Source organism: Panthera tigris, chromosome A3 (assembly GCF_018350195.1).
Source record: "Panthera tigris isolate Pti1 chromosome A3, P.tigris_Pti1_mat1.1, whole genome shotgun sequence".
Classification (NCBI taxonomy): domain Eukaryota; kingdom Metazoa; phylum Chordata; class Mammalia; order Carnivora; family Felidae; genus Panthera; species Panthera tigris.
Window position 1 is genome coordinate 63,258,063 of NC_056662.1, and position 14,595 is coordinate 63,272,657.

Consider the following 14,595-nt stretch of genomic DNA (forward strand, 5'->3'; position numbering starts at 1 on the left):
TCAGTAGCCTCAAACTTAATCTCCTTACTTATCGTAAATAACTTTCCAATCCAGAGAGTATACTTGATTTAAACAACGAAAAAGGGACAAATATTGATTTTTAATTGGAATAAGGTGCTTCGACATTATGCATAAGGTGTTCGTGAGGTGGTAATTTACCTAAAGGGCATACTGCCTGAAAAGCTCTCAAAATCGGAAATCACTAGAGAAAAGGGGAGTCTGGGGGAGAAAAAAGTTTAAAACAAGAAAAAAAAAATCAATTCACTCTAAGAACAAACTATTCTATAAATCTTAAGCAGTTGTTCAGTGTGGAAAGAAATCAATTCAAGAGAAACCATCGTCCTCATAAAAATTATTCTGTAAGGAGAACCAGCCTTTGAAAGAGCTAAATGTTTTTTTTCTGTTCATCATCTATAAATGAGGAATCTTCAAGTAGACTGGTGTTGCAATTACAACTAATCCTCCCCAAAAAATTAACTGTGTTGAAGGCTTTGTAATTTCCCTAGGTACAATTTAGCTGTCACTTACTTTAAAATTTACTCAAACATGCGTTCGGAACAGCACTAACTTCACATGTCAAGAGCTTTCCAGCCAATTGAGTCTAAACTGGAAGTCGGTGTTAAACAACTGAATGATTAGACAAGATAGCTCATTTCCCTGCTCTTTTGTTCAGAATAAAATGCCACATTTACATTATCAGGCTCAACAGGATTTTCTGACAGAGGGAGAAAAAACCCTACTGAACACTGTCCGTACTAAGCACATGAAGCCTGTCATTTACCAATCATCCTTCAAAAAGCAATAGCCATGAATGTAACTTAATTACGACCCAATGATCCTTGACGAAAAATCATCTTATCACTGTCCTGTCCCCCTAGGGCAAATGAACCACTTTTGTCCTTTGGCACTGATGATGCTAAATTCTTAATTGCAATAATGGAGTAAAAGAGCCAAACCTCCTTAATTTCCTTTCAGCACATAAAGAGTTTTACTCTAGAAGGCAAGCATTCCCATAAATAATAAAAGTATCTAGTACAAATGAAGATGCTAAAATTGAAGGGGAGCAAATATGACAGAATAACCAGCATTTTAAAAAATATATTTCCCATTTACATAACATTCTAAAGTGCTACAATGAGTTTTAAAACTTTTATTATTATAGGTTCATCTTACAGAAATTGTGACCTTTATGAAGAACTCCAGATTAACTTAGCAAGAGTTCTGGGATGATTAAATATACAAAGTCCATGATTCACTTAAATGAAATGCATGTGGACATATACAGATTATAGCACAAATCAGCACAGAAAAGTCCTTAATGGAAAGCAGAAATTAAAGCTTCTTTGATCATTTGCACTAAATAATCCAGTTAAACAGCTTCAGATAGTTTTTCCACATGCGATGAAACCAAAATGGATAAGCTGTAAGACACGTGAATCTGAAACTACATCATACAAATTTTTATGCTTTTAAACCTAATGGCCCAGATTTTATTAATTTCATTTCCTTTACCATGGCATAAAGACAAATCAAAAGCTCTTTTAACCTATTTTAAAGCATTTCTTTCTTCCTTAATATGGAGGGCCCAGATCATCTTCCAGAATCAGGCATGATTTCAATGAAAAGAAAAAAAATTTTAAGTAGTTACCTAAAATAAAGTAGCATTCATTTGGCCTACAGGTAGACACGTGGCTTATAAAATAATCCTAATGTAAATGAAACACCTGAAAGTTTTGTTCAACTCGGCTTATTTTTCCATTCAATACAAGTATTATAATTTTGATAATACAAAAACAGATTAGTTAACCAACTTCTTTACAATTTTCCAAAAGTGTTATTATTACTTTGTATTTCTCTTTGCAAATAAATGAAAACAAAGTGTATTGTTTTCCACACCCATAAACTTTTTATACACTTTCCAAGTAACAAACTGACACAGGATTACTTTCTCCTGTGTTTTATCTAATGCTGGAAAAGTCAGCATTATCTTTCAAAATTAAGATATTACGGAATCCGAAACATCATCTTTCTAAAAAACCCAATCTCACAGATTTGTTCCAGAATTACAGTATCTAAGTGGTAGTCTCTTTAGAGTCTTTGCAGTGGCATTCCAAAATGATGCTTGTCTTTGAATGAAAAGATGAAGAGTCTATATGATGTTCTGAAACGTGTTTCATAATTTTATCTCAAGTCTGAATAAATAAGGCTCATTCTCTAGATGAGCTCACACCTGCTGAGGTCAATTACATGATATTATTGAAGATTAAACATATTTAATCAAATCAAATACATGTGGACTTTTTAGCAGGCTAGTGTAGTTAATCCCTGTACTGCTCTCGTCATGATTCTGAATTAATTAGTTATGTTCCACCAGTTACGGAAAACACAACAGAAAAAAAGTTTCAAAGACAATTTTTTCCTCCAACTTATCCCAGACTAGAAGTGCAACTACTGTTTTCTGCAATTCTATAAAAAGGAAATTTCCTTTGTCTTCTCTTTATTACTCTCATGACTTATCTAAAACAGTCAACAAAACCTTTTTATTAAGATAAACTGAAAGATTCTGTCATGGAGACTGCCTCTGCAGAGATACCAAAAAAAAAAAAAAAAAGACTAGGCAAATCAAAATAGTGGGTAATAATTTCTCTATGTATCTGAAAGTAGTAAGAAATCAAAAAGCAAAGATACTAATTTAGATTTCTCTAGCCCAATTAAGAGAGACAGCCCAATTTTCCTGAGATCTACAAATCTCTGACTGTCCTCTATAATCAGAAGCACAGAGCATGCTCTAGGTTAACATGTAGATTCCATGTTATTTCATTTTCCTGTGGATAAGCTCTCCTTGGTTCATGAGCCCCATCTGCAGACCTCTTTCAGAAAACTTTCATGTCTTCTCTGTATTCAAAGTATTTCTATTTGTAAGATACTATTCTACCATGGCCTCGTTTTCATTGTTAATTATTTTATTTTTGCCCAGTAGTGGAGGAGGGCCTAATTCTTCTGGGCACTGGGCCCATTTCTTTCAAATCCCTAAGCAGAGCTTCACATGCAATTTGCAGAGATGGGTCTCTCAAACAATCAAAAAAATTCTAGTAGGAAGCATATTAATTATAGGATTTCGATATAAAGTTGGCTGTGAACATGAGAACTCAGTAACACAGTAATTGTTTGAATCGCTATTTCTTTAAAAGGATGTAATGCTGAGATTGTAGAGGTTAAGATGTGGCCAATCATCTAACTTGATAAGCTTTTTTTTGATTGGATGACAAATTGTTTCATCAAACATATATATGTATGTATGTATCTGTGTGTGTATAAATATATATATATATCTACATTTCCTAACATGGAGCCAAGATGATTTTTATTCCCCATTTTGAATTCAATACTAGGGGCACCTGGCTGGCTTCAGTGGGAAAGCATGTGCTTCCTGATCCTGGGGTCATGAGTTCGAGCCCCACGCTGAGTGTAGAGATTAAATAAATAAAACTTAAAAAAAAAATTCAATAATAAACCATTCATTATATTCAATTAATTATACCCTCTAATTAATAAAGGAAAACTACCAGAAATTTGGGAAGAATATGAGAACGATTAAGATGTATCTTTTATTTTTCCTGGCATTGATAGGGCAGTATCTATACTAAAATCAGAAAAATCCCTACACTTATCTTGATGAGCACTGACTAACATAAGGAACTGCTGAATCACTGTATTGTACACCTGAAACTAATATAACTCTATGTTAACTACAGTGGAATTAAAATAAAATCAGAAAATCAGAAAATCCCAATCACAAAACAGGCAAATTAAAAACTGCATTAAACCATGAAAAAGATGATAAAGAGGAAAGATGTAAGAAATTTTTTTTAAAAAGGCAAAAAAAAGGGAAAACAAATGCAAAAGGAAAAGAAGATATAATAAAGGGTGCATAGTGGTCTTACTAAAATGTTTTACTCACTGCAAGAGAGCAGGGTTGATTTTTATGATTTGTATTGCAAATAATACCTTAAATTGGGCATATTAAAGCATATCAGTTGCTATCAAATGTAAAAATTTTCAAACTAAGTAAACCTCACCCTATCAACAAAATTCATCTTCCTCCTCCAATGCACAGAGACATCCTCTACAGCATTTATCAAAGCTAGAAAACCTGTAATGGCACATACTATTAAAATCAATTACAACATGGAGAAAAGGAGCACCAAAGAGATGCTGCTACATTACTACTCGAATAACAATCAGGATGCAGAATCAAAAGCCCCAGAGAATCCTTCCTTCTTATATTAATAATTAACACCTCTAAGGCTCATAACTGGGAAAAATTAGATTCAATTTCATGTGATATCATCACATGCCCCACAAAAAAAATCAGCGCAGACCAATCCATTGAGAAGTAAGCCATAGGGCCACAGAGCTGCTGGTCATTTTAAATGTCATCTAGCCCATAAAAGTCCTCTTATTTGTGGTAAATAACCTCCAAGGCTTCCATAGCACCACAGAGTATTTACAAAGTGTAATTCCCAAATGATTAGCCTCATTATTTGAATACCAAGATTTAAAATTCATAATTCACTTAACTTACTTTTCCAGATACAGAGTGACCAGTGGGGAACTTAAGGCAGTGGATGGTTTCGCTAACCCCAGAGTCATGATGGCTTTGTGCAACTGTTGTACTGTTTCAGTTTCACCTCTTAAAGCTGCGCCATTCAGGATGTGGAAAAAGGACAAGACTGTTGCATCTTTGATAAGAACATCCTTCTCTTTCATCTCCTTTAGAATGTTAATAGCATCTACAATGAAGTAACACAAAAGACCCTTAGGTAATTTCATGTAGGGAAAACAAACTGCTATTAAAACAGCATTTCAAGCCCAGCAGGAATGTAAATTCTAGTGTATAATGCCGATTTCAAGTTAATTACTACTTGCATTTCTAAACGAGACTACAATTATAAATCCACAATAGCATGGTTTTATCATTTCCCTGCAACTTTGACTACAAATTATAGATAGGGACTGTGTGCCCACTCTGCACCACATAACCCTGTACGGTCTGCCCTATAGCTGTAAGATCCTCCTAAATGGAGGCTTTTATCGTTCAAAGCTAACATCTGCTAAATCACATCATTGTTTCTTCAGCAGATGGCTTGTCAGGAGGCCAGATAATAAAGATGTGTTTACACTGTATATACAGCCAGACTAATGGTCTGATACCGATAGGGCCTGTTTGCTATGTCGATACTAATTAGCCAAGCAGAGCCAATGAAAGCTTTCCAAAAGACTGCATGTTAATACATTAGATTCATTAAGCTTCATTAGGAAGGCAGAAACAAACATTTTAGGATATGGAATAAGTGCGTTTTTATAATGTTGTTCTTAATTATTGCCCAGACAAAATGTTTTGACCGTTTTACAAAAAGTGATTTTTAAAAAGCAGGCTAATGCTTATAAAGAGTTTTCTGTATTAGAAGGACGTCCCAAGAAAAAATTCAACGTTCAGATCAAGTATTTCCTCCTTACATTTTTCACTGTAAAATTTTTCTTTAAATATATTCTCTATAAATAAAAAGGAGAGGAAGGCTAAAAAGGAAGTTTCAAAATCAAGCTCAATGAGAAATTTAAGAAACAAGCAAACAGTACGAATATATGATCAAGTGTAAGTAATTAGGCTTAGTATTATCTCAACAGTGAGAAAATTACAGCATGCATCTCAGTTGTAAAATCAGCAAGGTTTTCCCTGCAAACTTCTAAATGAAAACTTATTAAGGTATATACATTTTTTGTTAATGTTATTAAAAGTTAAGACAAAGACTACAACAGAAATCATATTCTTAAATAAAGGGTATGTTTATAGGTTTTACGTTCAGCCTTCAGATGTTCTTAAGCAAAAACAAAGCCATTAGTGCAGGCATATAAGCAAATTGTGCCATAAGTCATGATCTTCAAACTCAATCCAAACAGCAATGCTAATAAAAACTAGCTGTAGAAATGCAAAAAGCACTGAGCTGTGCAAATGTAAATGACAAGCTTGCCAATCCATTAAAACTAATGGCCTACACTGTCCACGCAGCTCTGGATGGATTCACATGCAAATCTGTATGCAAAGTGTTCAAGCACTTTGCAGGACATGATATACCATTAATATCAATTCACATGTTATTCCAGTGGCAAGATACTTGCATCACCTATTTCCTTTATGTGCCGAGGCTTACCTTGGAGCTTGCCATGTTTTCCCAATACTTTTACAAGGCCTACATACTTGCTGGTGTCAAGGACAGCAGATGGATTTAAACGGTCACTAAAAATTAAAGGCACATTTATGTTATGTTAAAAGTTGATTGTGAAAAGAACTGCAATATCCATGTTATCACTTTTCAAAAACTCATCAGTTGTTCTGAACTGTTATTAGCGTAGGCCTCTACATTTCTGTGAAGGTTTATTTTTGAAGCCATATTCAAATTCACATGTAATTATACTCAAAGTGACAAAAGGGTAAAAACCTAACACTACATGTTTATTGCATCACACCATCTGCAAATGTTACAAACGAAGGAACTCTTTGCTTCGTGGCACTTTACGTGATTCTAACTTTGTGATAAACATTGAAATACTCAAAGACATTATTTTTAATTAAAAAATCTATCAGGATGGGAAACCAAAGATACCTGAGAAATGGACAGAATGTTGTTCACACTACAGAACAGAAAGGGGAATGTTAAGCCTTATAATCACCCCTGTTGTGATATGCAGTTGTAAAATAATCAATTGGGAAAAATCCTTGGCTTTCAGGCACAGGATGTCTTATCATATTTAAACAAAGACTCTTTGCTGAAAACAAGCTGCAATTAATCAAAGGGAGTCATTTTATGAAATTTCAAAAAACACTGACAAAAAAGATTTTTTAAAAATTACATTCTATAAGAGGAATATTCAATTTACATGATCCATGAAGGACTGACTATCCGCATAAATGCTGATGATTTGTTCCAGTGCCAGGGTACTCACAATTCTTGTTTCAGGTTCAATGCATCTTCTGCATTATCATGTCGACAGCACAAATTTATTAAAGCTGCATAGCCACCAACAACCATGTCCGATTCATATTTTGCTTTCAATTCAAGAGCTTTTTGCATGTTCTAAAATAAAGGACAGAAGTAAAAAAGAAAGAAGGAAGATGGTATAAAATGATATAAAAGTAAAAATGTAAAATCTCTAAGCTTAACACTCGGAGTGTAGAAAAAGTTAATAGCACTTTAAAAACAAATGGATCCGGTGTTAATAATTTCACCTTTCTCCTTGGGGTGTTTTTATTCACCTTTCAAAAGCAGCCAAGATACATATGTAGGGTTTAAAAGATTTGTTACATGTAACGCAACATGAGCTGCTACGCCAAATCTGATGTTTTAGCTTTGTAGGTACTGTAGGTACTGTATTGTAAAAAAGATGTCCAAATTAAATGTGTACCAAGTCAGCTCCTACTCACAGTCCAATGTCCACACAGAGAAATATGTATCATCGCAAAGCTCCTCACAGTCTACTTTAATATCCAAGTGAAGCAATATTTTACAATTCAACAGTACCATGTTATAATCTTAAAGTCAGTTATGCTTTTTTCCCCTAAAAACACAGGCATACAACCAAATCATATTGAACTAGAAACTGAAAAAGTCTAGTGATATACCACAAATTGCAGACACACACTAAAACGAACACAAAGTACAGCTGGACGCCTGCTGAAAAAATGCAAGAGACCCTTTATCTCAGAAAGAGCTTTTTTCCAGCAGGAAAATGGAATTTCAATCCCTGCATTAACAACCTAGTAATATTTGACTTGCAAATGACTACTGCATGTATCAGTTGCTTGACAATCTAGATATAAGAGACCGGAGCCATGGCTTGAAAGGACATTTGGCATGTATGATAAACCTATCACGGCTGTTACTATCATTCACTTTGCAGATTATCGTAAACAAACTACAGCAACCCGAAAACATGCCATTCAAGGTGTAGCTGAAATTAGTTAACCTTTCATTTAATTGCACTCTTCACACATGATGTATAATAATCAATTGTGAAAATCATAAATATTATATTTGGCTTTCTTACTTTTATCTATAAGAATTTTTTTTTTTACCTTAATAGCATATTTGAAATACTTAAACAAATATTACCTCTTCTGAACAAAGTACTAGTATGAGTTGTTTTAGGACATCTCCTATAGGTTGATTTTCAGCTTTTAGTTTTTCAAGTGTAGACTCCAAAACAGATGATGTAAGCTGCGTAGTCTGCAGGAAGGGAAAAAGAAAAATTTACTACAAAAAGAAAATGTACCCCTTGTCATTCTTCCCTTTAAACTGACCTTTCCTAGATGTCAAAAGTGCTATCAAGGATATTAATCTGGGGAGCTGGATGTGGATGGACTCCAAGGGTTTTTGAAGTTCCTGAGATACATATGCGAATTTCTTAGATATGCTGATTTTTCTAAGATAGGGAATAGCTGTTACTAACTTCTTAGATATGTACTGATGACAAAAATGTTAGGAATCACTGGTTTCATAAGGACACAATCTAGAATTCTCATTAAATGTGGTGGTTATATAGCATCTAGAATCTACTCAAAAAACCTACTTACTTTTCGAGAGTCTATCTTCTCTCTGTCAACCAACATATTAACATCCTAAAATTGAGATTTAAATTAGAATTAAAAAACATATGGAAAAGTATATCAGCAAATGTCAAAAGCAGATTTTAGGAGTTTCAGCTCATTTTACTATTTTTTCATATTTTCAATCTTCCAGAAATTCTATTCATACTTCATTAACCATTGTAATTAATCTTTTAAACACATTCTTTGAGATATATAATATTTACCAACCATCAATGAAAAAAACCTTATTTCCATGGTTGCCACGTAAACTTTTTTTGTCCAAAAGCATCACACTTAAGTCAAATTTTAACATGCTTTTATATATAAATCAAGCATTTTGAAAAAGTTTACTATTTCACACACCTTAATCAATTCAGGAACGTGGTAGCTATCCAGTAGATTACGAATGCCTCTGTAGATATTTTCAGGAATTTTTACATTCTGTGCAAAGGGAAAGGAGGAAGAAAAAAAAAACAAACATCCTGAGTTTTAGACAACCAAACTGAAATTTGTCTAACAGAAATTATCTCAGACATAATTTAAGTCTCCAACTCGTGTATGTCATTGAGAAGTGGTCTGGTTGTACTTAAAAGCAGCAATTTCAAATCTAATAGATACATGTCAGACAGGACAGGCATTATATAGCAAAAAATGAAATGGTACCATCTCCTTCAGCTGATGGAAGTATTGTCTCAAACGCTCCTCCTTGGCCTGTACCTCTGAGTCACTCATGCTGTCAATCAAGTTATAAAGAAAATAGCCAACAGCTTCTGTGGAAAAAAACAAGAGAAAGCATTCCACTAAAATTACTGAGACTGTCATGTTATCAAGATTAATTTATAAGAAATCATTTTGGTGTGAGATGTCACCCTGATGAGAGGCTCTGAAATGGCAACAATGATCACTGAGGCATAGAGATTATGTGGTTTGGGAGCACATATCTAACTGGTGAGTGAAAGGAATATTAATTATTTTCAGACCGAGTGACAGCTTTTCAGTACTGAATCTTACTTCAATCTATTTTTTTCCACCACTCTGTGACAGAAGTGGTCCTGCCCAAGGCCTTACCCCTTTCCTGTCCAAACCACGAGTAGGAAGAATAAATAAATGCCTTGTACACATTTCGGTACTAATTTTTTTTTTGTGGACAATATTTGGGGAACACGTAAAATTAGAAATGGCTGCTAAATGTTGAGTACAGAAAGTTAAATAATTTTAATAAGCAGATACAGTAATCCTGTGGAGAGCTGCCTATTAGCCAATGAAAAACCAAGATTAACAAAGATGTTTTGTAACAACAGTAATTTTCCTATGCGTTCAAGCATAAAATGTAGAGGGCCATATGTTAATACCTAGAATAGAAAATCTGCACTTTCAAGAAGGGTACCTTCTTAAAGAAAACCATATATTCTAGGCTTCATTAGGTGGAAAACAAAAACCATTAAATGTCAAAATAAGGCATTTTGGATAATAAATTGTATTTACGTAGGAATAAATCTAAAGATCTCTTTTACTATCTTACAAATTTAAAATTAACTATACCTCCAAAACATTAAAATAACAAACACTAAGAATACTGGTTTGTAAGCCTATTTTGGTAGGTGCTATAAGAGGCATTTCTTCAATATCTAAGAAGGAAAAAGCCTCCAATCCTGTCTTTAAAAAAATTATAATGATAAAACCAAACACCTCATAGATCTCAAAATGTTGTAGTTATCAATATAAAGATTTATAACCAAATGTTTTCAAATTTCACTTTCAAAAAGAAAATGTTTACTGCTGTAATCCTTCTAGCCCATCATTACACAGAAGAATGGATTTGTGGATAAGTTACAATCATCGAAATTGAAACGCTACCCGTTGGTCCTGGAGGCTCCTGGCAATAACGTCCATCCTTGTACAACAGTTCTGTTATCTGGTAAGACAGAAAATGCGTGCATTGCAGCAAGAGAAGCAAACAAGAACAAATACAATCTGAAATTGAATTCTTGAAATAATAAAACCTCTCCCCAGTAAGGTATTATTCTATATCACAGTTATTCAACACTACCCCACCTGCCAAGGAGATTGTTTCGTTTTTAAATAATAGGTCTTTAAAAACAAAAACAAAACAAATCCATGTCGAAGAAAAACTACAGTGTTTCATGAAATGTCACTAAACCGATTTGTTTATATATTGTTTTAAATAAATTGTTAGAAACAGGACAGAGCTTATAGGAATTACCAACCAATATTATTTCTCATCATGTTGTTTTGGTCTTGTTGACACTGGGCCAGTTTCCACCTTTAAATGAAGTATTACAGAAGTAATAAAGTAACAATATCCTGGACTCGTAAATAGCTTAATTTTTTTTAGTTTTGTTTTTTTTTTCCAACGACATTTTCCCAGTCATTTCAATGGCATTAAAACCAAAGGGGTCAAGAGCTCTAATGTGCTTGTTCTCAAGGATTCTTAGCAGAGGAATGCACAAATACTCAAAGACATACACACCACTAATTCTTCGACATTAATTCTGCAAGCCAATTTTAACAAAAGAAATCCAAATATGTATTTCATCATGAAAATGATTACAAAACCTATAGTACTGACTTGTGACTTTTGGACACAGTGTTTGACTATGTATCCTTGGGCTGAAGATAGTAAGAAGGGAGTTAAGAATTCTAAACTACTTTATGGGTATTCTACGACTGAATTTATTTGCTCTTAAAATACTGCCTGGCACATATTACAAGTGTTGACAACTCAAAATGCAGTTACTTCTACTACTATTTATTTGCTAATATAGAAAATTAGGCAAAATTGGCCACATCCCACTTTATTCCACCATGTAAATCATGCTGCAGTTAATGACAATTCAAAGGATAGGTAGACCTCTACTTAAGGTAGACAGTACTTAAAAACAAAGTAAAATGAAACAGTTCTTACCTACAAACTATTTTTCACTAACACAGACATGTACAGAAGATAGACAATATAATCCTACTAGAAGTTGTAATTTATAGCCATCCAATAGATATAAGATAGCCACATTTAATACTAAATTTTGAACAAAAACACATTTCATGAATAAACCAATAAAAAAATCTTTCTAGTCAAAAAATCATTTCTAAATACAGATATCCCAAGCATAAGTTATAACTGACTGTATAGTTTGGCAGTATAAGTAATACTTAAAACAGAATTAAAGGAAATTTAGATTAAAAAAAAATTTTTTTAATGTTTATTTATTTTTGAGAGAGAGAGAGAGAGAGAGAGAGAGAGAGACAGAGCGTGAGTGGGGGAGGAGCAGAGAGAGAGGGAGACACAGAATCCGAGGCAGGCTCTAGGCTCTGAGCTGTCAGCACAGAGACCAATGCGGGGCTCGAACTCACAAATTGTGAGATCATAACCTGAGCCGAAGTCAGACGCTCTAGCAACTGAGCCACCCAGGCATCCCTATGGAAATTTAGATTTTAAAAAATATACAAATTGGAAATTCCTGTTAATGATGTATGTTCTGATTTTATTTAGCTACAAATGTTTCCTGCAATTCAGCATAAGGGTAACGGTACTTCTTGCATAAAAGCAATTAACTTTTTAAAAAACTAGCAATTTAAAATTGATCTATACATCATTCATATACAGAGACACACAAATGTCCATATGTATATATAATTTAAAAACTAATTATTAAATTTTATGCCAAATGTCACTGCAATAATGTTAACAGCTGTCCTTTGGAAAAGATGAAAACCTTATGAAGAATTTAGGACGAAGTCAAGGATCACTGCAATCATCAATTTCAGGCTCTAGGAAGACAGTTTGAAAACTACCGATTTCAAGACTCTAAAATTCATTAATTTATAATAATATATCATAAATGTATGAAGCTACTATAACTTTTGCTCTTAAAAGCATTTTAGAAATCACCTTATGAATTGCATTATTAGGAGTACTTACCTTGCTCCAAAGATTTATATCCATAGACCTGCAGAGGGCAGCAAAGGATTAAAAATAAATCCAGAGGCTTAAAAAACATTGTAAGTCACAACACACTGGCAACTATTATATGCAATGCAGATAAAAGCCATAAAAAAAATAAGTAAATAAATTTTTCCAAAGTTAAGTTGAATTTTTGGGATAATCTGGAAAGGCTGACTCTTTGAACTCAATCAAAATAATGATTAATTTAAACAAGATTCATTAAGAATCATCCCTAAATCTTTGCGTCCAAGTTTGAAAGAGCAGGATATATATGCATACTCTCGAAGCATCTGCCCTCAGACTGTTTATTACTTGTCTTAGTAAAGATAGAAACCATATAATGGAGAAATTGAACAACATCTTCACTAGGTGATCAAAATTAGACTAATGGACATTGCTGATGGACAATGTGTGATTTTTAGATTTAACTCCCTGAGGGCAGAATATCACTCCAGTGGTATTCCTCCAGGCAGGAATGTAAAACCTAAAGTTAATCATGGGGAACCATAGTAAGGAATATTCTATAAAATAACTGGCTTGTATTCCCCCAAAATGTTAATGTCGTAAAAGACAAAAGCTGAAGAAACATTCTGGATTAGAGAAAATTAAAGAAAAAGGACAACATCCATCCATGAAGGAGCTTCTGGAAGAGAGGGGGGGAAATACATACATACATACATACATACATACATAAATCTATCTATCTATCTAGAATAAAAAGAGCCATATTAGATAAAAGTATTCCATCAATGTTAAATTTTCTGAATTTGTAAACTGTGCTGTGGTTGTGTAACAATATCCTTGTTGTGTAGCGGGGCCCCTGGTTGGTTCAGTCAGTAGAGCATGTAACCCTTCTAAGTTCAAGCTCCTTGTAGGGTATACAGATTACTTAAAAATAAAACCTTAAAAAAAAAAAAAAAAAAAAAAAAAAGAATATCCTTATTCTGTAGAATAACCCCCCCGAAATCATAAATTTTATTATGTATATGTGTGTACATTGATTGATACATGTACACATGCATACACACAATAAGCATGGGTGTATATTGATTGATAGAGTGAATGAATAATAATAATGTAGAAAAATAATGTCGAAAAATGCTAAAAGTTAGTAAACGGGGCATATAAGAGTTCTTTGTACCATCCTTCCAATTTTCTATACATCTGAAATTACTCCAAAGAAAGCAAAAAGAATGTCTCACCCAAATTTCTCCTATTTAAATGAAAAGCCATTTATGAAACAGGATAACCAGTGAACCAGTGTAACCAGTCTTACACTATTTTTAAGCTTCATAAATTTAATGTCTACAAGTTCTGTACATTTAATTTAAATATATCATCTACTTTAAAAAGACTATGTGTTTTAATGGTAATTTTATTTTTTTAACGTTTGTTTATTTTGGGAAGAGAAAGCATGAGTGGGATAGCAGCAGAAACCCAGGCTCCACACTGTCAGCACAGAGACTGACACGGGGCGCAAACCCACTAACCGTGAGATCATGACCCAAGCCAAACTCAGGAATCGGGACACTCAACCGCCCAAGCCACCAAGGCACCCCTTAATGGTAATTTTATAATGCAAATATAATTTACTAAAACTTACAGACTATATTTACTACATATATTTACATGGTAAAATACCCACAAAATCTACAAGCCTTTTTAAATCTATACCTTTTTAAACTTGATGTTGGGCAGCTGTGAGTGGACTGAATTTTGGTATATGGAGCTAACAAGGCACTTATTTTTTATTCTAAAAACATATTCAGAATGGGGGCGCCAGGGTGGCTCAGTCGGTAGAGCATGCCACTCTTGATCTCAGGGTTCTAAGTCTGAGCCTCATGCTGGGTGCAGATAGATATTATTTAAAAATAAAATCTTAATCCCTCTCAAAATAACACCAGGATTCTTCACAGAACTAAAACAAATAATCCTAAAATTTGCATGGAACCAGAAGAGACCCTGATAGCCAAAGCAATCTTGA

At 33.7% G+C, this 14,595-nt stretch overlaps 1 protein-coding gene across 1 annotated transcript in view; it reads right to left on the minus strand.

Annotated features, from left to right (window-relative positions):
• The window catches only part of LRPPRC (leucine rich pentatricopeptide repeat containing), a 111,855-nt gene that overhangs the window by 49,546 nt on the left and 47,714 nt on the right, over positions 1-14,595 (minus strand). The window contains exons 15-23 of the mRNA XM_007097885.2: positions 12,588-12,615; positions 10,505-10,562; positions 9,311-9,417; positions 9,011-9,088; positions 8,633-8,677; positions 8,172-8,285; positions 7,006-7,136; positions 6,213-6,298; positions 4,586-4,793 (exon numbers count right to left, since the gene is read on the minus strand). Coding sequence (XP_007097947.2) covers positions 4,586-4,793; positions 6,213-6,298; positions 7,006-7,136; positions 8,172-8,285; positions 8,633-8,677; positions 9,011-9,088; positions 9,311-9,417; positions 10,505-10,562; positions 12,588-12,615 — 855 coding nt within the window. The remainder of the gene's footprint in view (positions 1-4,585; positions 4,794-6,212; positions 6,299-7,005; positions 7,137-8,171; positions 8,286-8,632; positions 8,678-9,010; positions 9,089-9,310; positions 9,418-10,504; positions 10,563-12,587; positions 12,616-14,595) is intronic.